At 31.9% G+C, this 26,450-nt stretch overlaps 2 protein-coding genes across 7 annotated transcripts; one reads left to right on the top strand and one right to left on the bottom strand.

Moving 5' to 3' along the window:
• Positions 1 to 1,389: 1,389 nt before the first annotated feature.
• LOC100789214 (protein NRT1/ PTR FAMILY 5.1) lies at positions 1,390 to 11,492 on the bottom strand. Of its 6 annotated transcripts, XM_041016494.1 has the most exons (6): positions 10,928 to 11,064; positions 7,705 to 7,882; positions 7,206 to 7,266; positions 6,362 to 6,743; positions 3,586 to 4,142; positions 1,390 to 2,599 (listed from the first exon to the last, which is right to left on the bottom strand). In XM_041016494.1, the coding sequence occupies exons 5-6, from the start codon at positions 4,137 to 4,139 to the stop codon at positions 1,726 to 1,728; spliced, it is 1,428 nt and encodes a 475-aa protein (XP_040872428.1). In that variant the 5' UTR covers positions 4,140 to 4,142; positions 6,362 to 6,743; positions 7,206 to 7,266; positions 7,705 to 7,882; positions 10,928 to 11,064; the 3' UTR covers positions 1,390 to 1,725. The 6 variants fall into 6 exon arrangements, with proteins under 6 accessions (XP_040872428.1, XP_014631925.1, XP_003526819.1 ...); XM_014776439.2 differs by lacking the exon at positions 7,206 to 7,266; XM_003526771.4 differs by lacking the exons at positions 6,362 to 6,743; positions 7,206 to 7,266; positions 7,705 to 7,882 and adding an exon at positions 11,332 to 11,492 and having other exon boundaries at positions 10,928 to 11,145.
• Positions 11,493 to 23,611: 12,119 nt separating this feature from the next.
• LOC100788148 (adenine/guanine permease AZG1) lies at positions 23,612 to 26,107 on the top strand. The gene is made up of 2 exons (XM_026128891.2): positions 23,612 to 25,184; positions 25,358 to 26,107. Exons 1-2 carry the CDS (start codon positions 23,907 to 23,909, stop codon positions 25,889 to 25,891), a joined length of 1,812 nt encoding a protein of 603 aa, XP_025984676.1. The 5' UTR covers positions 23,612 to 23,906; the 3' UTR covers positions 25,892 to 26,107.
• The last annotated feature ends 343 nt before the right edge of the window (positions 26,108 to 26,450 follow it).

Below are 26,450 nucleotides of genomic sequence, written 5' to 3'. Positions count from 1 at the left end.
GTCAAACACCTCTTAAAGTAAGAAGCTAAAAAGTTATTTGAAATAATATCTCTGAAAATACTATAACCTAATAAAATAAATTTATTTATCAAACATTACTAATAAGGTCAAACAAAAAAAATCCAGGAAAAAAAAGGCTTGAAACTAAAACTGCTTGCTAAACACACTATAATCAGTAAGAAACGATAATGTAAAAAATATATAAAAGTATAAAAAGACCTAATTATAATAGTAAAAAAATAAGGTTTAAATAAAAACATAAAAAATTAAGATATGCATCAACCATGCATAAAAGGGATAAAAAAAAGTACAAACAAATATTTTCTTGAACAGCAATACTTTCATAGTCCCATCTCCAGATTTGATGAATATGGTGATGGTTGGAAATCGGAATGTTTATTTATCTCTTTGTGCGAGAATGGAATGATAGAAAAATAATTATTAATCTTTCTCAATCAATTCTGATCTTAACTTTTCCAGGCTTTATCTATAATTAGAGGTTACTTTTAAAAGTTCTTCACTAGAAATTATTTTACTTACCTACCCTGACTTCAAGGTTAGTCTCAAAGCTACACTTGTGAGGATAATCAAAGACAAAAAAAAAAAAAAAGACGTTGACATGGGAGAGAAAAAAATTTAGGCATTTACAAAACTAACTTGATAAATGGAGAGGAGAATTGTAGGAAATTAAGGTATTTAATTCGAGCAATTCTTTAGATATAGGACACTTCAAGACAATGTATTCTCCTCATGTACATACCAAAAGTATTTTGGAGCAAAGTGCTCCTCCAACTAAAATTTCATATACTCTCTAAACAAAAGAAAAAAAAACATCGATTATGAAAAAAGTCTCCATTACATAAGATAATTACAAAGTATTTACAACCTAAAGAAAATAAAAATCTAAGATAAATCCTAATTAAACACAAATTTCTAATAAAATATAACGTCTTGGTTAAATATGAAATCCTACATAAATCCTAATTAAATACATAATCTTATTAAAACATAACTTTTAAACTAAACATCTGATTCCAGATAAAGTCCCTAAAAGTAAGAAATATATCAATATCCTAAATAACATAATTATCATCAAATTCATATATTAAAAATAATATAAATAATTTTTATTTATTCTGCATCATTATGCTAATCTACTACTGTTGAGCTTCTTAATGGTAAAGAAGGTGAAATACAACAAAGATAATATGTATAATGATTTTAGACGCCTCGATGCTTTATGATAAGATATACAGCATGTTGGGAATAACTTCTGTAAACCACATCCACCACAAAACCACATTCAATAGCTGAAAAGACAAGAAATTATTAAATGATTTTAGATCACTACTTGTTTATAGTCTTAACCAATGTATATATAATACATAATTACAATACTTAATTTCATGTTATATAAAAATTAATTAGTACCATGACGCTGACACTTTGCGAATTGGGACGTCACACGTGTGCAAACACGCACACACATAGCCGGAGATGCTGGTTACCCTATTTTAAATTTGCTGATAGGCAGGTACTAGTTACACTTAATGTTGATCAATTTCAGCATACTAATACTAATTGCAGTAACAGTTTCAGCCTTTGAGGCATTATTACTAAATAACAGCAAATGAATTATAGTAACACAATAACATCTAGGCATCTAGCATTTCCATTTTTGCCATGTCTGCTATGATACTTACATGTATCAAATGCTAATAAAGGTCAAGCTTTTCCTACCTGTGATTCTGTCTTTTCTGCTCTCACAATCTCAAACTCATTCACCTCTGTTGTATTTTCCTTCTTGTAAATGTATCCCCTTTGTACCCACAGAAAGACCGCAAAATTAAACGCAGATATCACAAAAAGAAGAGCATAATAGTAATCAAGGTGACAATCATTAAGATTGTTACCAATCCAGCTCTTACCACTCATCTTCCTTGAAAATTTATCTATCATAAACACTAGTAAACTGTTGGAGTATTTCCCAACAGCTATGGTGCTTGTGTAAAAGGCTGTGCCAAGTACTTTCATTTCTTCTGGTGATTGATCATAGAAGAATTCTAGCAATCCAGCCATAAGGAATGTGTTTGCAAGACCAAGTAGAACATGTTGAGGCAACAACCAGAATATGCTCATTGGAACTACTTCTTTTGCACCAGTTATGTGTTTCTCCCTTATGACTTTCATTCTTCGAATTTCCACAGCAAACATGACTGCAGCTGCCATGATTTGGATGGCAACTCCTATGGCAATCCTGTGAAGCATTTTGATTCCTCTGTGAAGGCCGGTTCTTCGACGCATGAACGGTACGAAGTAACATTCGTAAATGGGGACACAAATGAGAATGGTGACCACCACAAAACTCCACAGGGAGGCTGCTGGTATTTGGAAGTTGGGGCCCAGGTTCCTTTCCATTGTTGTGCCTTGCTTGACAAACGCGGTTACTTCCACTGCCCAGAAGTTGCTTGGGATTATAATTAGTAGCCATATTCCAAGCATCCCTAGAACAAGCTTGTTTCTCTCTACTTGAGTCACTGTGCATGGGGGATTTGAGGCATCTGTTTTCTCTTGTTTTATAGCAGCCTTGTCTAAGAACCTTAAAGACACAGATTTGGCTGTTTAAATTTCATATTTAATTCAAGGAGTTAAATATTGAAGAAAGAGGAGTGCTAGAAATTATTATTATTACTATATGGCTCAGGATTATGTCGCTCTTACCAATCTCCATATGACATGTTATAGACTCTTTTTCATAAATTAAAAAATGTATGTGTCATGTGAAGATTTGTAATCACATAATCTCCGACCATGTAATAAATTCATGTTAATAACACATTTTAAATACGCTTTTTTTAACATATTCTATTTATTACTACATCAATGAGTGGAACTCATAAATAGGAAGTGAAATTCACCAAATTTTGTAATTTTTTATAAATTTCAATCAATAGAAAGTGTTAACAACATTTGCTAATGGAGAAATGTATCATTTTTTGTATGTTCATGTCTGCACACAAACATTTCATACAAACATGCATTTTGTAAAATCCCAAACAAAAATTCAATTTATCAAGTTGTATCAACCAAGGATTACTTCGACAAAGTAACTATTTTAGTGAGTATTCTAGGCCCAACCATTATATATTTATATTATCCTTCCATCAAACTCATCTTGTATGCTTTTAATGAGATTTTAAAATGAAATGATATATATCCCAACAGATACTCTAGGCTCAACCACTAGTCCACTATAATATATATCCTCTCCGATTCTTTTTCATGAAAGTAAATTTTTAAGTAGTGTACGCCACTCCCAAATGTTATGTGGGGGAAATTTGAGTATCCAAAATCCTGTCATCTTAGTGATAGTTCCTACCATGAATAATAACTCATAGGGTAGTTATGATGGTCATGTGCAATTCTAGTGTAAAATACAAAACCACATACTGCTAATTAGACAATATCAATCAATTTTCTGAAGGCATTATTTGAGAGAAGAAACCAAAACATCTCCTGAGTCCTGACATGGATTTTGCAAACTAGAACAGGTAAAAGCAAGAATTGAGTAGTTTAATAGCGAACCTGAAACGAGGAGTGTGATAAATTTGTCGTCTTCCCCTATCAATGTAATGTTGCATCTCACACTCATGCAGTTCAGAAGGGCTACTAGGAAGTTGAAGCTTCCTATTTCTGAAAGCAACAACAGGGACACTGAAAAACTCCTTTGCATGGCTCTTCCCCTTTCTGGATTTATGCCTATATATTGGAACACCCATAAAGAAGGTAACAGAGGCAACTAGAAAACCAATCGCTGATATTCCATACCCCAATCCCCACCCAAACCTCTCTTGAATGTACACAACAAACAGTGTAGCGGCTAAAGTGCCAAATGCAGTGTTAAACGACCACCAGTTGAAGTATGAAACTTTTAGCACTTTTTCTTTGGGTCTGAAGTCATCGAATTGGTCAGCACCAAAAGTTGACATGTTGGGCTTCAGCACGCCACTGCCAATGGCTATGGTGTATATTGATAAATAGTATAATGTTAATCGTACGGTTGATGCTTCTTTACAAATTCCATCTGTACACGTTGGTCTGAAGCACTTCAGTGATGTAGTAAGAACCAGGAGCCCCATTCCCTGTGTAAATCAATGTCAGTATTCAGATTTATAATGCGTTCACGTTAAAGGTTTTATTTCAAGAAATGAAAGTTTTTTTTTTTTTTGCTTCTGAGAGAAAAACAAAGTTTAAGGTTGATACTGTCAATTAAAAATCATTCTAGATATAATTTTAAAAGAAAAATGTGCTTTTAAATTTTATACTTTCGATTAAACGTGATCCTTCATGTTAATAAATTTGGTTGTCAAATATTAAAAAAATATGTAATTAGTTTCTAACTAATTATTTATGAAAATAAAAAATATCCAAAATAAAGAATAAATCTACATATTTTTAAAAATTTGACTAAATTCATCTATACGAAGGTATAATGACCTTGACTGTGTTTGGCCAAAACTATAATAACTAAAAACATATCTTCCTTATATTTCTAGTCTCAGTACAAAGTTATCTTTTATCTCTTTTTTTCCTTGTAAAATGAGTTAATTTTTATCTTAGTCTTGTAGATTTCATTTTATTTTCATCCATCCAAAATTTGAAATCACCATTTTTAATCCCTAATGTTAATTTTAAGGTAGATAAATAAAATTTGTTTTAGAGATTTAAAAAATTTCAGAGGCTTCCTAAGTTTAAAGTTGTCAAAATGAATCCAACTTAACGGGCCGACCCATTAGGCCATCAGGTTGAACCAAAAATAAATGACGCCTAAATAGAAATGGGTCAATCTTAGGCATCCCAATCGGACTAAAAAATTAGATGTTTGAAACTATTCTAGTCTAATATTATTTTAGTTTTTCTTCCTTTAAATGTTTTAGAAAAAATGACAAAAAAAAATGAAACAAACAAATTTGGGCCGACTTGATGGACTAACGGAAAAGATCAAAACACAAAATATACAATTCATAGAATACGGGTTGGGTCTGACTACCCGTTTCCACAGCTCTACTCTACATGCATTAACATGGTATGGCAAATATAGTAAATACCACTTAGAATAACCAATTGACCTTCTGTTAAACACAAACATAAACCGTCAAGAGTTAAGACAAGAGACAGTGACTTCAGAATTTTCAAGACAAGAAAACACAAAAAAAAAAAACCTTACAAAAACTAAAATCAAAACTGATTTATTTCATAAAAACACATTTATATAATAATTTATTTTGCACGTTTTGGAAAATGAAATGTTTCATTTGTAATATGTGCAAGCCACTAAATCATTGAACGTTTTTTTATATATATTTATTTTTCATATCTTATATCCTTATTTTGTTTATCTTTATAATTTATGAAGTTTTGATTTATTTTATGCATGATATTCTGAAGAAAAAAAAAGTATTCTATGCATATATATATATATATATATATATATATATATATGAAATAAAATGCATAATATTATATTTCAATTATGAAATTTTATATAAAAAATTTATTTATTATTGTATTATATCTTGATCTTGAAATGCATAATATGATTTATTCTCATATGATTAAGTTTTATGTCTAAGTGATCTTTATAATTTTGATTAATTATGGATTAGTCACAACATCTATAATTTGATTAAAATTATATATTAAATTTTATGTCTAAGTGATCTTTATAATTTTGATTAATTATGGATTAGCCACAACATCTATAATTTGATTAAAATTATATATTAAGTTTTTTAAAGATCATATAACGAATTAGACATAATATTGTGATTAAGTGTACTTTATATAATAAATTTTATCCCACGGAAATTTTTATTATATTTGTATAATTAATCGGGATAAAATGACATATTATTTTTCATGGTTTACTCACAAGGATCATGAGGTATGTATAATTTGTCAATTTTATCACAAAGTAAATATTTGCGATAGAAACTTAAATTATTTTCATGTTATACCCGTAAAGCATGAATTTGAGTATGGAATTCGATTATTTTATCACAAAGTTTAATTGTTCCTTATTGAATTAAAAATTTAGCCCACAAATAATTTTTATGTCACAAGATTCAATTTTCTGGTATGTTTACATTAGTACATTAGTAAAACACACAATTAAGATTAATATGCCTCAAATTTTGACATAAGCCTTTAGATTTTGCAACTTCTCATACTCTTAGTTTTTCTGATATTCAATGTGATGTTCCCGAACTCAAAGGAGATAATTATAAGATATGGAAGTAGAGAATTCTTCTACAATTGGGGTGGATGGACATAGACTATGCTATAAGGAAAGACGAACCACCTGCAATCACTGATGAAAGTAGCCCAACTGATGTTGCGCTATATGAGTAGTAGGAGCGATCCAACCGGCTCTGCGTGATGTTCATTAAGACCAAAATCTTGGCTGGGATATGTGGTTCTGTCGACCAGCATGAAAAGGTCTGAGATTTGCTTAAGGTCATTGATGATCAATTCATTACTTCAAATAAGGCTTTAGCAAGCACTTTGATCATGAAGTTCTCCTCTCTTCGACTTACCAGTGTGAAAGGTGTGCGTGAGTACATAATGCAAATGCGAGATATTTGAGCTCAACTTAAGAAACCGGAGGTTGATATGTTTGAGTCCTTCCTGGTGCACTTCATTTTGAACAGCCTCCCGTAGGAATATGGGTCGTTTAAGATTTCCTACAACACACATAAGGACAAATGGTCTATCAATGAATTAATGACCATGAGTGTTTAGGAAGAAGAAAGGCTGGTAATCGAAATGAGTGAGAGTACATTGCTAACAACTACTTGGGGAAGAACAAAGCAGCTAACTCTCAAGCTAATGACAAATGGTTTATCAATGAATTAATAATCATGTGTGTTCAAGAAGAAGAAAGGCTTGTAATGGAAATGAGGAGAGTACATTGCTGACAACTACTTGGGGAAGAACAAAGCAGCTAAGTCTCAAGCTAATGAGAATGAGAATGGTAAAATACTACATCAAGCTAATATTAAGAAGGTGACAAAGTATTTCTTTTGTAAGAAGAAGAGACACATGAAGAAGAATTGTCCCAGATTCCAAAAATGGTTTGAGAAGAAAGGTAAATCAATCTCATTAGTATGTTATAAATCTAATATGTTTAGTGTTAATATTAATACCTGGTGGATTGATTCTGAATCTACTATCAATACTGCAAATTCCTTACAAGGTATGCAAAACCTAAGGAAACCAGTGGGAAGTAAGCAAATCATTTTATCAGGCAATACGCTAGGCTCACCTATGGAGGCTATTGGAACTTGCATTTTAACTTTAAATAGTGGTTTTATTTTGAAATTAGAAATGACCTTTTATGTACCAAGTTTTTCTCGAAACTTGATTCTGTTTCTAGACTCGTACCTTTTGGATATTCCTTTAATTTTAAAGACACATCATTTGAGTTATTTTATAATTCTGAATGTGTTGGAAATGGTATCTTGTCTGATGGTCTTTATCTTCTTGGTTTACAAAATTATGCCACTTATAGTTCAATGCATGTTCAAACACTAAAAGGTGTAATACTAATGAGAACTCCTCTATGTTATGACAAGCAAATAAAAATAGTGAGATAAGATAGAGGTGAAGAATATTATGGCAAATATATTGAGAATGGACAAGCACCTGATCCTTTTGTAAAGTTTCTTCAAGAACATGGGATTGTTGCCCATTACACTATGCATGGTTCTCCAAATCATAATGGTGTGGCAGAAAGAAGGAATAGGCTAGGCATATTAACACCTGGTGGATTGATTCTGGATCTGCTATCCATATTGTAAATTCCTTACAGGGTATGCAAAACCTAAGGAAACCAATGGGAAGTAAGCAAAGCATTTTATAAGGCAATATGCTAGGCTCACCTGTGGAGACTATTGGAACTTGCATTTTAACTTTAAGTAGTGACTTTATTTTGAAATTAGAAATGACCTTTTATGTACCAAGTTTTTCTCGAAACTGGATTTCTATTTCTAGACTCGTACCTTTTGGATATTCCTTTAATTTTAAAGACACATCATTTGAGTTATTTTATAATTTTAAATGTGTTGTAAATGGTATCTTGTCTGATGGTCTTTATCTTCTTGGTTTACAAAATTATGTCACTTATAGTTTAATGCATGTTCAAACACTAAAAGGTGTAATATTAATGAGAATTTCTTTATGTTATGGCACCGGAGATTAGGACACATCTAAATTGAGAGAATTAAAAGGTTAGTGAAAGATGGGGTACTCAATACTCTATATTTTGCTGACTTTAAGACTTGTGTGGACTACATTAAGGATAAGCAGATCAATATGTCTAAGAAAGGTGTTAACAGGAGATCAAGCATATTAGAAATAATTCATACTAATATTTGTTGTTCAGATATGGATGCACGTGGTCAGAAATATTTTATCACGTTTATAGATAATTATTCACAATATATGAATGTTCATTTGCTTCATAACAAAAATGAAGCATTGGATGCCTTCAAAGTCTTTAAGGCTAAAGTTGAGAACCAATGTGCCAAGCAAATAAAAATTGTGAGAACAGATAGAAGTGGAGAATATTATGGCAGATATACTGAGAATGGACAAGCACCTAGTCCTTTTGCAAAGTTTCTTCAAGAACATGGGATTGTTGCCTATTACACTATGCATGATTCTCCAAATCAGAATAGTGTGACAGAAAGAAGGAATAAAAAATTATTGGACATGATACGGAATATACTTAGCAACATCAATCTTCCTAAATCCTTGTGGGCTAAAGCACTAAAGACGACAATGTATATATTAAATTGTGTACCAACTCATTTTGACCTTGAATTGCAAAAAATGGATGTGAAAACGGCCTTTCTTAATGGTGATTTAGAGGAAGAGGTTTATATGAAACAACTTGAAGGCTTCTCCTCTAGTAGTGGTAAGCATTTAGTTTGCAAGCTTAATAAATCTATATATAGTTTAAAACAAGCCTCCCGTCAGTGGTACCTTAAGTTTCATGAGATAATTTCCTTATTTGGTTTTGATGAAAATCCCATGGATCAATGCATATACCACAAGGTCAGTGGGAGTAAAATATGTTTTCTTGTTTTATATGTAGATGATATTTTACTTGCAGCCAATGATCGGGGTTTGCTACATGAGATGAAACCATTTCTCTCTAAGAATTTTGACATAAAGGATATGGGTGATGCATCTTATGTCATCAGCATTAAGATTCATAGAGACAAACCTCGAGGTATTTTAGGTTTATCACAAGAAACCTATATTAAAAAAAATTTAGAGAGATTTCAGATGAAGGATTGTTTACCAAGTGTTGCTCTCATTGTGAAGGGTGATAGGTTTAATTTGAATCAATGCCCAAAGAAAGACTTTGAGAGGGAACATATGAAAAACATTCCTTATGCTTCAGTTGTTGAAAGCCTCATGTATGCTCAAATGTGCACAAGGCCTGGCATTGCTTTTGCAGTTGGAATGTTAGGAAGATATCAATGTAATCCAGGTATTGACCACAAGAGAGTTGCTAAGAAAGTGATGAGGTACCTTCAGGGGACCAAAGATTACATGCTTATGTATAGACAAACAGACAATCTAGATGTGATTGGTTATTCAGACTCAGACTTTGCTGGCTACGTTGACTCTCACAAATCAACACTAGATACATTTTCATGATGGCTGGTGGAGCTATTTCGTGGAAGAGTGTTAAGCAGACTTTGACTGTTACTCCTACCATGGAAGCTAAATTTGTCTCTTGTTTTGAGGCTACATCACATGGTGTATGACTTAAAAGTTTCATTTATGGGTTGAAGATAGTTGATACTATTTCAAGGCCTTTAAGAATTTTCTGAGATAACTCAGTTGCTGTCTTTATGGCTAAGAATAACAAAAGTGGAAGTCGAAGTAAGCACATCAACATTAAGTACTTAGCCATCAGAGAAAGAGTAAAAGACAAGAAAGTGGTCATTGAGCATATAAGCATTGAGTTGATGATCGTTGATCCTTTAACTAAGGGCATGCCATCGTTTAAATTCAAAGATCATGTAGAAAAAATGAGACTTGGTTCCACTTTATGATTGTATACATACATATTAGAGTTGAAACTTTTATATTGTGATATTTTCTCATGTTCAAGTGCACATTGATTTATTTGAGAAAAATTATGTTTGTACCAAGAATAAAATTAGGTTTATTCATTAAGTTTCACTTTGAGTATACTGCTTGGGAAATTAAGCATATTGTAATACATGCATGATATTACTTGTTATAAGAGGAACTATCACTATGATTCGTATATTCATTTCTTAAGAAGATTGAGCATTGACATATTTTAATCATTGAGTCAAAACGTTTGGATCAAGTGGAAGAATGTAATAATTTGATCAGTACGTTTTGGGAAAATGAAATGCTCCATCAGTTTTTGAATTGAGAAGTCAAATATTAAATGACTACTAATAGCTGATAATGATCACTAATGAGTGATAATGACTACTAAATACATTTTTTATGATAGAATGTCTATATATATCATATGTATTTGATCTATGAGTTCACCTCTTCTAATTTCATTTGATATACCATCTACATCTACAGAGAGAGTGAGAGCTTGAAAGAACTAAAACAATGCAACATTTTCATGGCAATGGTTGGAGGTACATTTTAATTTATTTTTTTTCGTATATTGTTAATGACATATATTTTGTTTTTTAATTTGTAACATGATAAAAATTTTAATCTAACAATTTAAGCCTTAAAATAAATATTACAAAAGATAATCATTTTCAATTACATGACATATAAAAGTTCAGTTCATGATTGGACAATTCAATTACATAACAATACATTCTAATAAAAGAAAAAACCTGCAACTCACCATGGCATATATGAGCAACGCAAAAGTGATTGTCCAAAAGCGGCCCAAGTGAGAATCTGCTATATAAGCACCAACTATTGGAGTTATCCATGCTGTGCCTGACCAGTTATTCACACTGGTTACTGCTGATACCAAGTCTTTGTGGAGCTCCGATGTCATATAAATCACCAAATTCGCACTTACCCCAAAGTAGGCAAATCTTTCAAATGCTTGATAAGCTGTCATTAATATTTAATACACACACATACACGTGAGTCATAATAGAGTAGTTATCATAATACTTGTTTGTTAGAAGCATATACTATAATGCATCAACAAAGTAATTTATAGAGTATGTTTGTTTATGTTGTGTGATAACATTCCAATATTCCGTTACACCAATGCAAAGCTCACAAGTAATTTACCAAGAATGAAAATGCAAGCTTTCCGTTTCCCAGTTGTAGAAGAAAGCACAGGCCGTCCACTAAGATCCACTGTGTCATCTAAAGTGTAACCTTTGTGTTCCATCTCACCCAAATTATATTCGGAACATTAAAGGGAAGATGGAATACAAAGTGTTTCTCGTTGAGCAAATACTATATATAGAAATAACAATACTCCCCCGTACGCACAAATAAAGAATAATATTGCAAAGTAATTCTATGGAGTCAGCGATAGGCACATTAAAATCGTTTTTTATTTATCTATTTTTAAATTCGACGTGAAACATTTACGAATTGCACAAGTGACTAATGCAAGTTGCGCCAGCTAGAAGCCCAAACACAGAAATGCGTAGCTTATGTGGCTTTTCAGGTGCATTATAGACACTTTCGAGCGCTCTTTTGAATTTATGAAAAGATTCATAAATTTGTGTAAAAGATTAATTTATATGTATTGTTAGGGTAAATTTTTATATAAACATTTAAAAAAATTGACCATTTTATCAAATCATCTTATTTAGTAACATGATATAATTATAATGTAGTTTTTTTTTTCATAAAATTCCTATGTAAAATTATTATAAGTTGTATATGATAAGAACTCTTAATCTAATGATGGAATTCGAGATAAACACCCTCCCACCCGATTTATTATCACCATTATATCACATTTTGTTAATTGAACAATTATAAGTATATAATTACATTATACTTGTTTTTATGTATTTTAAAAATATCTTATGTCAATTTTTATGTTATCGATAAAGTATTTAATAATTTTGTATGTATAGACAAAAAAAAATTTTATGCAATGATATTATTTTGAGATAATATTATGTGATAAAAAATTATTGGATAGTATAAGAGTTGGAGCAACTTATAGTGATATAAGTTTATTATTTCGGTCTCTCTTTCATTTTCTTTCCTCCTCTTTCTCTATTTGTATATTGTGAACATTTCTAACTTCAAAAAAATATAACTATAAATTTGGGTTATATATCATTGATTGATGGTTACTATTAAAATTTAGTTAAAGATAATATAATCATTTAAAAAATCATATCTATTTTATGTAACTAAAATTTATAATAAATAAATATTTATAAATATATGAATTATATTATATTTAAACTTCATAATAAAAAAATATTTTATATTAATGATATAAATTTTATATTAAGATATAAGCTTAATTTTTAACTATTCATAAATTTTTAAAAATTAAAATTTAATTTAAAAATAAAGATAAAAATGATAGATTGAAAGAGATATGAGTTTAAGGAAAATATTAGAAAAATTCTTTCGTTGAAGAAAATCTCCTACATATGCTCTCATATTTTATATAATTATTTTGATTTATTTATAAATAGAGAATTTTAACTATTTAAATATGATTTAATAATTTATAAAAATAATTTAATATTTATATTTATTTATCTTATTTATCGTAATAATAAATTATTCTCACCTTGATTTACTCCCTGTCTATATACATGATCATGTAATATATCACATGCCAATTCCATTCCATCCTGTCAAAAACTAGAATGTAAAACTCATTTTTGATTACTCATGTAATGTTAGAATTTCATTGCACACTTTAGCATTAGTTTAATGTCATTATAATATGCATACTCAAATAATAGGAACGAAAATATAATATTAATTTCTAATAGGGACCAAAAATTAGGATTCTTTCCGTACAGCAACTACTTTGCAAATTAAAACTAAATATAAGGATCAAATAATTAGTTTAATAAACAAACATTAGCGCACACTCATATTTGTGTTTTTTTTTTTTTCAAGTATATATTGTATTGTAGTTTAGTCCATAGGCATTCATAATGTTAAAGGTCACAAACAAATTGTGGAAAAAATATTAGCAAAATGTCCAAACAATATTTAAGAGTCGAGTTCTAAACCATGGAAGCTAGAAAGGTTTACAACCAGGCTTCGTCCAATCTATGTTTTGCTTTTATCTGGCAAGAGTATAACATGAATCATCTACACGGATCAAGCATTCGTTTTTATCGTTCGAAATATTAATAAAATGTTTAATTGATGAAATGATTCGTCATTGATGCAAGATGATATTTAAAAACAGAAATATGACTACTATGGGGGCATTTTGCATTTTAGAACTTTCAAGTTAGACTGATGCAGCTTTATCCTCAACATTTGTTCGTGTTAGTTCGGCCATCAAAATTCTTGTTAGAACACTTGGCCAAATGGATTTATATTTGTCCTTTTTTGTGTGTTTTTAAATCTCTTAAAATAATCTTCGTAGTCAAAAGATGTTGTATAAGACTATTCATATATCTATGTTAAATAATTTAAGTTTTTTTTCTTTAAAAGAAATACATAATATAAAAAGTTGTAATAATAATTCGATACTTTTTCATTCCTATTCTTATAGAAGGTTAAATCCTAGGTGGTTGATGTCATTTATTTGAACCAAAGATATCATAAACAGGGAGCTATTTTCCTCAAACAAAAATGTATGATTTGTTTTCGTATATCGGGGGCTAATAATAATGTAGCATATTAGGTTAGGAAGCACTCACAGGTGGAGCTCTCTAACGTGTAGTAGGAAAAGACCCAAAACCAAAAAAGTGATCGAACTTCACGTGATGCGTGTCAAGTGTTGAAGAGGAAACAATGAAAGTGCTCGATTTATGTACATCCACAAGGAAAGGAAGTTAGGATTTTTTTGATGCCTTGAACCAACACAATATATGATAGAGATGGATATATAAGGCTAATTGAAGCGACTTGAAACCAACATGTACTTTGACGCCAGCATCACCTTTCACTAGCAACAAAGCCAGAAAAATTAGTTTAGCCAAAATATCAAAAATAAAGAAAAGGAAGAAGTAGCCTTTTTTCCGCTTCCAATCCATTATAAGTGAAGGGCCGCAAAAAGGACCTCCCCATTTGCTTCAGGACCATTCAAATACTCACAGCATGGGGACAGTGGGACCCAACAATTAGAATAAATTAACTATTTTGCTTCTAATTGGATTCTGATTTGAAGTGCCTACCTTTCTGCTTTGTCTAAAGTTGGTAGGGATTCAGTGAAACCCTTATGATTAAGGAATAAGAAATGTCTCGAGATATTAAAGATCCTACTTAATCATACCCTAAAGCAGTCAATTAAAGTGTGACAAGTTAATCATTAAGTTCATAGAAACTTATGAAAAACATTTATTCGTTCATACTAGCATGATTACTAACATTTACTAGCATGACTATTAACAAGTTGGCAGGGGAACTAATCACATCTCGCATTTGTTGCCTTGTAAAAAACCTTTCTTGATTCTAATACTATCAATCACTATCATAGAATTTTCAGAATGAAGATTTTTGTCTGGAGCACAGCCTATTCTGGAAATCATTTTTAAGTTCAACCTTTATTATGTTATTGGAGAACTTTAGAGGTCACATGTGGGTAAGCAAACTATTTTAATAGAAAAAAGGGAAAATAATAGTAAAATATTCAATTCCTGCTTTTTGCTCAAATTCCTTGAGATTTATTCGCTTGTGCTCGTCATAATCGTTCAAATTTAAAAAAAAAAAATCTTGCATTGGCCAGCAGTAATGTATATTTAGAGGCCAACCACGATGCTAACCCGAAGGAGAAATCATAATTGCTTGGATTAATACTCCCATTTTATTTTATTTCTGACTGCATGATATTGCTAATTGCAGTGATATACTATAATTAAATTTGCTGATACTTGATTTTTATCATGAGTCAAAGATTCCCCAACACATCGGATCTGATGTTAAAGGAATTTCACACATTAAGAAAGGTAAATTAATATTAACACCTAGTTAAGAGAATTTCACACATTAAAGGAATCAAACAGCACAAGTTTTTTTGTTTAATAAATCATTTTTTCACATATAAATTTAGTGGGATTTTAAATTACTTGATCAATATTATGGAAAATCATAATTACTTGGCTTAATACTCCCATTTTATTTTATTTTTCTGACTGATATTTGTTGCTGTCATAATTGCAGTGTTATACTATAACTAAATCCACTGCTACTTGAAGACACCTATATACAAACAACAAAATATTTAGATATCTTAGAGTATTGTTATATTTCCATATAATCATTTCATAAAGATAAACATATTTTTTTATCAAATATAATTGGTGAACGTTTCAATTAATAATAGAAGATCCTCATCTAGACATGTAGTAAAAATTATATATATCATTTGCCTCTCAAGTGTGTTGTATGTTGTTATTCAGTAACAAAAAAGAAGTAATTATATATTCAAATTTTAATCTGTGAATAGCTATTTAAATTAATCTATTTAAAAAATGTTCACTTGAACTAGTTTTGATTAAATACTTGATTGAGTTCGTTGTTCTACAAATAAGTTCAAACTTAATTTTAGATTCGATTATAAAAAATGAATCTAGCTTTTTTATAGACTTAATTAATGACTATGGAATAGCTGGTGTATCAGTATAATGATAAAAAGATGTTATATATGTAAAGAAATTTACTTAATAAAATATATTTTTATATTCAAATATATTTTATTCTTTTTTTCATCTCACTTTTTTAAGATGAAGATATCTATTAAATATTAAATCGATCAACTTAAAAAATAATTAAGAATTATGTTTACAAATAAAAAAATATTTAACGAGTTAAACTCGAATACATGTTTCTCTAACAAATTAATCAAGCTCAAATTTTAAATAAAAATCCAACTTACTTAAACTCCTTATATTTTTTATACAAACCAAAAAAAAATATTGAGCTTTAAGTTCATTCATGACACCTCTACATCCTTGTACCACTTGACCACAATATCAACTGAACATACTAGTACATGAATAATTGATCGCACTATACAATGCTTCTATTGGTGTCAGATTATTTGGTTAAAAGTTTTTATTGCATTAGCTAGCAATTCTGCGATAGTTGTTCCGCTCAAGTTCAATCAAATATGAGTCATTTATTAGCCCGTTCCTGGCGCTGGTGTACATATCAATGATATCATTCAATAGACAGAACTAAGTACAGAGAGCAATGTTTTCCCCTTGTTGGCCACCCTTTGAACACAAGTAGATGAGGTATTCAATACAATGTCTGCCCAATAAGAGCATTTATGTCCTCTTGTTGCCACCCATGTTAAATAATTAGGTCACTTAAAAGTGGTATTTTAGATCCTCCTTAACCCTAAGCTATTGGTTGCCCATTTGCCCTACAGTACAAGGTTGAAAAAATCCAATAGTAATCGATCGCTCTTTTCACTTGATAAACAGATTTAAGAGGCTAAACGAAATAACCAATATATATTTAATACAGTTACATATACACTCATGATATATACATACTGGATGGAGGAGATACCTTTCCGGATGGACCAATATGATGTACTCGTAATAATATTATTCGTACTAATAAGTTGTTAGTCCAACTCATAATAATAAATTCGATCTTTTAAAATAAGATTTTGGATTTGAATTAAAAATATATTTTATCTTTTAAAAAATATGTTTTTTATTAGTTTATTTATGATTAGTAAATATATATCGATTGTTCTTTCTGATTTTATGTGTGGTTGCTTTGATTTGTAACTTAACAACATTCTCAGTCCGCAACTCATCTATTATTCGTGGAAACAAGAGAGTCTACAGTCAAGTGGTGATTTTCTCGACCATTGAAAAATTTTAACGGCTCGGATCTCATGGCATGGCTTTTTGTTTTGTTGTTGTTTTTTCTTTAAAAAAAATGACATGGCTTTTTAAAAAAAAATACTAATTTCATCTTCCAAGTAATAAAATTATTTAAATATACTCTAAAGTATTTAATAACTGTCACTTTAGTTTCTAAATTAAAATATGTCAGTAAAGTTAATGACGAATTTGAAAAGTTTTTTAACATTCGAAGAGTTACTAAGAATGAATTATAATATTTCTTTTAAAAAAATATGAATTATAATATTGAATTTAATGATTATATACTAATGATGTAAAATAGTTTTATATGATGCTCTAATTATAAATTATTATTGATATAATTTTTAATGTAATTATTATAAAAATTAATAATCTTATCATATATCATATATGCTATGATCGGAGAATAGTGTAAGAAAAAATTATATTGTGAGTGTATAATTTTTTTTGGAGATATTTTTAAGAGAATTTAAGTAGTTTGTTATTGTATTTTAGGGACCACCTATACTTTCTTTTACGCGGGCAAAGGTGATTGCAAGTTGCAACATTTTCGCGACTTGGTACGCGGGCAGAAGACTCATCAAGTCTTATTCAATAAAATAGAAAAATGATATAAACAGACCAATAATTCAGACAAATTGTATGCATCCACATCCATAATATATAGAGATAAGAATCTGTTAACACACACATATATATCTATATATCATGCATTTTCAAGTTATAAAGTCTATTTCTCGATCCCTGCAATGGAGAGAGATAGGAAACATATCTAATGTATTTTCAAATGTTATTCTGGGTTCCATCACAGTGTAAAAGAAGTATAAAAACAAAATTCTTAGAATGCGAAGAGGAAACAATATACAATCTGATAGCCAGAATAGGCTTTACTTGATAAATGTATACCACATATAGATCTATAGGTGGAAAAATGATTTTTTGTAGAATAAATTGTTGAGATTAGGAAGATTTATATATATTTAACTCCCATCTGTATATCAGTATCTTGACAGTGAAACTCTGCATACTTTTACTAATTTTCGGTCTTTAATATGCAAAACAATAAATTGTTGCTGAAAATCGTAAAAATGTTTTAACACGTACACATCAGTACACCTAGTGCATTTCTGTTGCTGATGATTTTTGCCTTGCATTTTGCTCAGCATACATTCTCATGCACTCAATGCATTTAACTACCAACAACTATAGCCTGATGTGTGCTTAACACATTTTATGACACAAGCCTGTTTGAATTGCGCTCCACGTTTAATTATGTGCGTTTGAAAAAGTGTTCTCACCAACATGACTTGAAATTCAAGTTTTGGGAATAAAATCTCTTGGAAATTTAATGCCCGTCTTATCATTCTCTCACTCCAGCCTCTTTGTTTTCTTGCTTATCAGCTTAAGTTTCTAAATCCCTCTGAGGTTTGGCTAGGATGAGATTTTTAACTTAACTTTAATATAATCAACTATATTTCATTAATTTCGTATTGTATTTATGTAATTCGAGTCTTTAAGTTTGTTCTAACTCCTTCCATAATTGATATCCATTAGAATGCTTATTTACTTGAGTTATCAATTGGAATTTTTTGGACTTGACCGTGTATTTCATACTCGTAAGAATAAGTTGCGATATACGTATCATTATGAATTCTCACAATAAGTTTATCTCGAATTAGAATTATCTAAGGAAGTAAGATTCATGATGTGTTAGAAATGTGTTTGCTAAGGACAAATCTATCATATACAATAATAATATTCTAAAAATTCTGATATCGAATCAAAAGGATGAGTTATAAATGTTCCTAAATAACCAATTTCAGAGGATAAACTAAATAATTAGATTTTAAAATCAAGTTGAGAGGAAGTTGTGCTCAATTGTTCCTTTAGGAATAATGAGAGTTACAGCAAAACGATTAATGTGAGAAAAAATGTTAAGAAACCAATCCGGATTGTGACTTCATATGTACCCCTTTTTCTCAATTTTAATCCCAATAAAATTCCTAATTAGTTCAATGGGCAATGACCTCTTAAAATTGTTAGTTAACAATTGACCATAGTTTAACAAGTGTGTTTCCCCTAAATTAATTCTCAATTGATCATAAACAAATTAATTTAGGAAAAACAATAAATCCCAAAGAGGTTGATTAAAATGATTTCATACACTAAAAATTCACACAATAAGTTTGATCATAAATTATATGAATTCAATTACTTCACAATTCAGTTAATCACAAACAATCAATTCAAGTTTAGAGTGACATCAATTTGAAAAGACAAAATAAAAAGCACAAAAGAAATTTAATTTACTAAATGACATCGAAGATTTCATTAAGATCAAAGTTAAGGTACAATGATACAATTACATGGCAATCGGGAGTAATCGGGGCTAAGAGGAATTGGTCATTTATGACCAAGGATAACTAAATAAGTAAAACAAGTCAATAAAGATCACAAAAAAAAAAAAAAAGAGTAAGAACTTTACCGTAACAACATGCAATGATGCTCTCTACACCCTTTATAGCTAAAGAACATACATAGTCTCTTTGCTCTCCAATTTGAAAATAGAACAAAAGATAACAAATGAAGAGTTTATTTTCCTATTTATAATAACCTAAAAATCTAATTGTCAATGAGTGAGGGGCACCACGGCCAAGAGTTGGCATGACCATGCCGTGGTCCTTGCATCACTCCAAATCTAGTCTACAAAATCCAATCTTGCACTATAATCATCATGATTGTTATCATGGTAATTACAACAATAATTACGAATAAAATATTTGAAGTGCCTCTAATTTGGGGAGATTTATACTTTTACATCTAATGATAAAAAAAATATTTTTTTTTAACTTTAATTATACTAAAAAAATTAATGTAATACTTTTATATAAAAAATTAAAATTTCATAATTATAATAAACGAAAACACGAATTTAAACACTTGTAATTATAAAAATTTATTTTATTTTAACTAATTATTCTAAAATTAAAAAAAATAAAAAAAAATATTTTTTACAAATAAATTCATAATAACTAATAAATGAAGGCATTAATTCAAATAATTAAAACTAAATATCCTTTCCCCAATTCATAATAATTTGAAATTTGAAAAATAAAATATTTTATAAAATATGCATTAAACACCCATTAGATGTTAAATATCCTAGTAATAATATAATTATTAAATAAGAAATAAAAATAATTATCTAAAATATCGCTTATTTAAACAAGAAAAATCACATCAATTTTTTTTGTTTGACCAAATTTTTTTATTTATCTATCATATATATATATATATATATATATATATATATATATATATATATATATATATATATATATATATATATATATTCGTAGAGCTGTCAAAATGGGTTCCGGTCCGTGGGTCAGCCCGGTCCACTACGGGCTAGAGGTGGACCGGGCTCAATTTTTTTTAAAAAATGATACCGACAACTTTTCAGTCCAACCCACTTAGCCCGTGGGTTAGGTGGGCTCAACCCGTGGGTTGGTGGGCCAGCCTGTCAACCCACCAAATTTAAATAATATATTATTTTATTTTATTATTATTATAAATTTACAATTGTTAAGAAATTAAATTTTTATTTTGTAATTATTCAGTAATAGAGCAAGCCCAAACAATAACAAAGTCTAATTGAATTAGCAATTGTTAATTTGTTAATGATCCATATAATGTTAGTATTTTCTTTTGTTTAATTATTTAATTGTTTTATGATTCAATTTATTTAATTTAATTTTTCTCTTATATTATAGGAATGTATCAATTATGTGAGCCAAAATGTTAATGTCAATGACAAGTCTGAATTAGATCTATATTTGGCTGAGACACCGCTTGAGCCAAAGTTTTTTCCTAAGTTGGATATTTTGAGTTATTGGAAGGACCGCCAAGAACGTTATCCAAATCTTTGTAGATTGGCATGTGAGGTGTTAAGCATTCCTATAACTGTTGCTAGTGAATCGGCATTTAGCATTGGCGCTTGTGTGCTAAACAAGTATCGCGCTAGTCTTCTTCGTTCCAATGTTCAAGCACTCATTTTAACTCAAAATTGGATAAATGGTTTTGAAGATATTGGTAATTTACATTTCTTTTTTCATAATTTTTAGTTTGTTATTGGTGTGTTGTTTCATTTATTTGACTTATTAATGATATTGTTTTTTTTTTTGTCTTTGTAGATGAAATTAATGGTGATGTTGAGAAAGAAGAGGGAGTTGTTCTGGATTTCACAGTCCATGACTCTAATGTTTAATTTCAATAGTTTAGAAGTTTATTTTTGATGACATTTAAATTTCAATTATCTTAATGTTGAATGTTTATTTTGAAGATTTCAATCACTTTAATATTGAATGTTTGGATTTGATTTAGTTTGATTTTTATATTGAATTTTATTTTAAGTTGTTTGGTATAATTTTATTTTTTTTACAAAAAAAAAAGGCAGAAAAGTGGGCCAGCCCGCATAACCCACCAACCCGTTGTGGCCCAGGCCGGGCTGACATTTTGTTAGCCCACACAAAAGTGGGCCGAGCTGAACTAACCCACTTTTAACTCAACCTGTTGCGGGCCAGCCCAGCCCACATGGGCTGACCCGTTTTGACAGCTCTAGACTGCGCTTTTGCATTTTTAAATATTTGAAAATCAAATCCAATTTTTGTTTTCAATTTTTAATTTTAATTTTGATTTTAAAAACTATTGCATAATAAAAAAGAAATGATCCCAACTCCTGACTAATGAACCAGCGATTGACCATCGACGATCGTGATCATTATCGATAAATGACGATCAAAGATCACAATTAAAGACATGACATACAAAGTGATGACATACAAAGTGAGAGAGAATAATGGAAAAAAGCACCATAGGATTAAAATAAACCAAAGGCAAAAATTCACAAACTTATTTTTATTATTTTTTAAATAAGATAAAAACTGTTTTGAAAAGAAAAGAAAAAAACCAATCTCATTTTTATCGAACACGTCCTCATTTTGAAATTACATTTTAAAATAAAACAACTGAAAATCATCACAAACAAATCCTAATTTATCTACATGTTCGGTTGAGTTGTGACGCATAATTACAAAGTAGAAAATCCGGGAAAGTATTTATTTAGCATCATATCATAGTAAAACCCGAATTTCAATATGCAATCATGAGTTACAGCCGGTTTAATTTAGTGACTAATGTTGGAAACTAAAAAGTTGAATAGAAAGGTCACCTATATGATTGGAAAGTAGGTAAATGTTTTTTTTTATATTATAAATTGACTAAAATTGGTAATGCTCAACGTCCATGCTTTAGTATTTCTTCTGTGATTATATTATCGTACACTACTTGTTATTTTACATAAAATAAAATTTCAACTTTGATTCAACACGACTTATTGAATTGGATTTTTTCCCCCCCTTCTATTTTAGGTATCAGAATGGTTGAATAAGAGAAACGAGGCTAACCTGAAAGCATGTGCAGCTGAATTTGACCTGCGAAAAATTTAAGCCTACAAATATACAAATTCAAGTGTGAAACCATGCGATATTCATTAAGCACATGGCGACAGAGTAGCATTGTTTTAATTTTTTTTATCACGTCATTGATCGTCACTTGCTGAAATGGAAGACTTCAATATCCAATACATGTCTTCCAATTTGTAACATCGCCCTAATTTGAAAAGAGACAAGGCACTCCCACGGTATACAAAATCCCAAAGTCGACAATATTATTAAAAACAATAAAAATTGAAAACAAAGGGAGGCAAACCTAAATATCCTTTATTCTTATGAATGAATTTTGGAGCAGCCAACTATGCAAGTTAGAACAGCCATGTTAGTCAATATTATTGCTAAAGCAATTCCACATATTCGCCTCCTTGGTGGGATTTATCAAGAAAGTAATGGTTTCGACAGGGAAATTTTATTTTTAATGATGTTCTCATTAATATATATTTTTTCAAAGTCAAATTCAGCCAACTTACCCCAACTGTTCCACACTATCCGTTCATATTTAATATTGAAATGAATCAGGAAAAAAATGTCTGCCCCGGCCCATGTGTGCCATAATAGGTGCGCGCATGCATACACACGATATAAGAATTTAATTTTTTTACTATATTAATTAATTAAAAATCATTTCAAATATAACTTTTTAAATAATTGTTTATGAAAACATAATTATACATCACAGAGATGACTACAATAAAATTTCATATTATCAATACATTGTAATCAAGTATATATTGATTGTATTCCAAGTACGTAGTTTTTTTATTAATTATTCCAATCATTACCAGTATACTGTACACAGTTAATAAAATATTGGCATGAATAATATGTTAGAATTATTCAAAAACTTAAATAAAATGACTATGATTACAAACAGAGCCCATGTTAATGATAAACAGAGTAACATACACTCTAAAAAGCTGGATCAAAGAATGATCTACAAATAAAGAAAAGAAGGACATCCAATCAAATACTAGTATATAATAAGAGAAGTAATGGCTAATGAGAAAACTGATTAAGATGGCGACGGTTCACACCATTATCACCCAAATCCTGGTGTAATGACTTTAATTTTCATTTATTAATTAACAATAGTAGCAGGAAAAAAACGAAACAATCTGAAAATATTTGATACCCTTTGCACTGTTGGCTATATTAAAGAGAGAGATCCCCAGAGCTTGGAATCTATCCTTTGCAAAAACAGATTGGAGAGCCACACAAATCAAAGCTTGCCACAAGCTCTGTCCCTCTCTCTCTTGTGCTCTGCTTCCCTCAAAATCAAACCTTGATAATATGCAAATATCCTAATCCAAAAATCAACAAGAGCAAGCATTACCCAATGGAGGCTGAAAGGCCCCCACTTCCACAACACAACTCTCACACTAAGCCCCTCTCTCGCCTCAACGAATACGTAGCCAAAACCAGAGTTGGCAAATGGTTCAAGCTCTCCCAACGCAACTCCACCTTCACCACCGAGCTCCGCGCCGGCACCGCCACCTTCCTCACCATGGCCTACATCCTCGCCGTCAACGCCTCCATCCTCTCCGACTCCGGCGGCACCTGCTCCGTCTCCGATTGCGTCCCTCTCTGCTCAGACCCATCCATCCCTCTCTCCGCCTGCTCGGGCCTATCCCTCCGCGTGATCCAGCCCGACGCCTCCTGCAAATTCAGCCCGGTTAACCCGGGCTACGCGGCCTGCCTCGAAAACACGCGCAAGGACTTAATCGTAGCCACTATAGCATCGTCTCTTATTGGTTGCTTCATCATGGGCACGTTCGCGAACCTCCCTTTGGGCCTCGCACCGGGCATGGGTTCAAACGCGTATTTTGCTTACACCGTCGTGGGCTTCCACGGCTCTGGCAACGTCTCCTACCAAAGCGCCCTCGCCGCAGTCTTCATCGAAGGAGCAATCTTCCTCCTCGTCTCCGCAATCGGGCTTCGCGCCAAGCTCGCCAAACTCGTCCCCAAGCCCGTCAGAATAAGCTCCTCGGCCGGAATCGGGCTTTTCTTAGCATTCATCGGGCTTCAAAGCAACCAAGGAATCGGGCTCATCGGGTACAGCGCATCCACCTTAGTCACCCTCGGCGCCTGTCCAACCTCCTCACGTGCCTCACTCGCACCCGTCTTAACGGCAGCTAACGGCACCGTTAGTTTACTACCCGGCGGAACCGTCTCGGGTGATATTCTCTGTCTGAAAGACAGAATGGAAAGCCCGACCCTCTGGCTGGGCCTCGTGGGCTTTATTATAATCGCGTACTGCCTCGCGAAGAATATTAAAGGCGCGATGATATACGGCATCGTTTTCGTCACCGTTGTGTCGTGGTTCCGTGGCACTAAAGTGACGGCGTTTCCGAACACGGACGCCGGTAACTCCGCGCACGAGTACTTCAAGAAGGTGGTGGATGTTCACACTATAAAAACCACCGCGGGAGCGTTGAGCTTCAAGAACATTGGAAAAGGGTATTTTTGGGAAGCCGTGGTTACGTTCTTGTACGTTGACATTCTCGACACGACAGGAACGTTGTACTCCATGGCGCGTTTCGCGGGCTTCACCGACGACAAGGGGGGCTTCGAGGGACAGTACTTCGCGTTCATGTCGGACGCCACGTCGATCGTGGTGGGGTCCTTGCTCGGCACCTCGCCGGTGACGGCGTTTATTGAATCCTCGACGGGGATCCGGGAAGGTGGGAGAACAGGAATCACGGCGTTGACGGCGCGGGCTTCACCGACGACAAGGGGGGCTTCGAGGGACAGTACTTCGCGTTCATGTCGGACGCCACGTCGATCGTGGTGGGGTCCTTGCTCGGCACCTCGCCGGTGACGGCGTTTATTGAATCCTCGACGGGGATCCGGGAAGGTGGGAGAACAGGAATCACGGCGTTGACGGTGGCGGCGTATTTCTTTTTAGCGTTTTTTTTCACGCCGTTGCTGGCTTCGATTCCGGCGTGGGCGGTGGGGCCGCCGTTGATTCTGGTGGGGGTTTTGATGATGAGATCGGTGGTGGAGATTGATTGGGAGGACATGAGGGAAGCGATACCGGCGTTCGTGACGCTCATTCTGATGCCGTTGACGTATTCGATTGCGTATGGGCTTATTGGTGGGATTGGGACATACATTGTGTTGAACCTTTGGGATTGGGGGTGGGAGGGTTTGGGGCACTTTGGGCTTGTGAAAAAAATGAAAAAAACAACGACCACGACAACAACAGCAATGGCTAATTCGGATGAGGATTCCCATCATCATCATAATGGGGTCAATGGTGTACTACAAAATCAACATTCTCCACAAAATCCAACTGCTAAAGCACTGCAACTAGAGCCTTAGTTTTTAGGGGTATGTGGTTCTGTTCTTTATGTAATAATGTGCCCCTTTTTTTTCTTCTTGATACATCAATTTCACAAGGTTGAAGAATTCTTTGTGTAGGGAATTTTATTATTATGATGATGCCACTGTGAATACATTCCAATTCCATGTCTTATTTTACCCATCTTTTTCTTCCCGCGATTTGAAAATAAAATAAATCGAAAACTTGGATGGATATATATGATGAAGTTGGTTTTTTCAAACATGTCTCAATCAATTTCATAGTTTGGCAGTGTTTGGACTTATTGTTTCGAAGTTTTGTGCCGAGGATTCTGCTAAAGTGCATCTTAGGTTTGGATCACATATTCCATGGCGATCTCCATATTAATTTATTTATTTATTCATAACAAGAAATTTATGGATTACTTATTTAAATATAGTACTGTTTTTTAAAACGTACACCACATTTTTGAGATAGAAAGAAGATACTTAGAGAGAAAAGAAAAATAATGAACATGACAAATGATATGATAGAAAAATGAAGAAAAAGGAAATTATGATTCCATGCATACTACTACCA

Source organism: Glycine max, chromosome 6, assembly GCF_000004515.6.
Source record: "Glycine max cultivar Williams 82 chromosome 6, Glycine_max_v4.0, whole genome shotgun sequence".
NCBI lineage: Eukaryota > Viridiplantae > Streptophyta > Magnoliopsida > Fabales > Fabaceae > Glycine > Glycine max.
The sequence above is the reverse complement of the archived record's forward strand: the minus strand, read 5'-3'. Positions and strand labels throughout refer to the sequence as shown.

Bases quoted from the DNA above. Each gene is read 5' to 3' on its own strand.
- LOC100788148 (XM_026128891.2), top strand. From the start codon at position 23,907: ATGGAGGCTGAAAGGCCCCCACTTCCACAACACAACTCTCACACTAAG. The intron at 25,185-25,357 runs GTGGGGTCCTTG...ACGTCGATCGTG, and splicing joins CGGACGCCACGTCGATCGTG to GTGGGGTCCTTGCTCGGCAC.
- LOC100789214 (XM_003526771.4), bottom strand. From the start codon at position 11,434: ATGGAACACAAAGGTTACACTTTAGATGACACAGTGGATCTTAGTGGA. The intron at 4,143-10,927 runs GTGAGTTGCAGG...TGATTTACACAG, and splicing joins CGTTGCTCATATATGCCATG to GGAATGGGGCTCCTGGTTCT. The intron at 2,600-3,585 runs GTTCGCTATTAA...TGTGTCTTTAAG, and splicing joins TATCACACTCCTCGTTTCAG to GTTCTTAGACAAGGCTGCTA.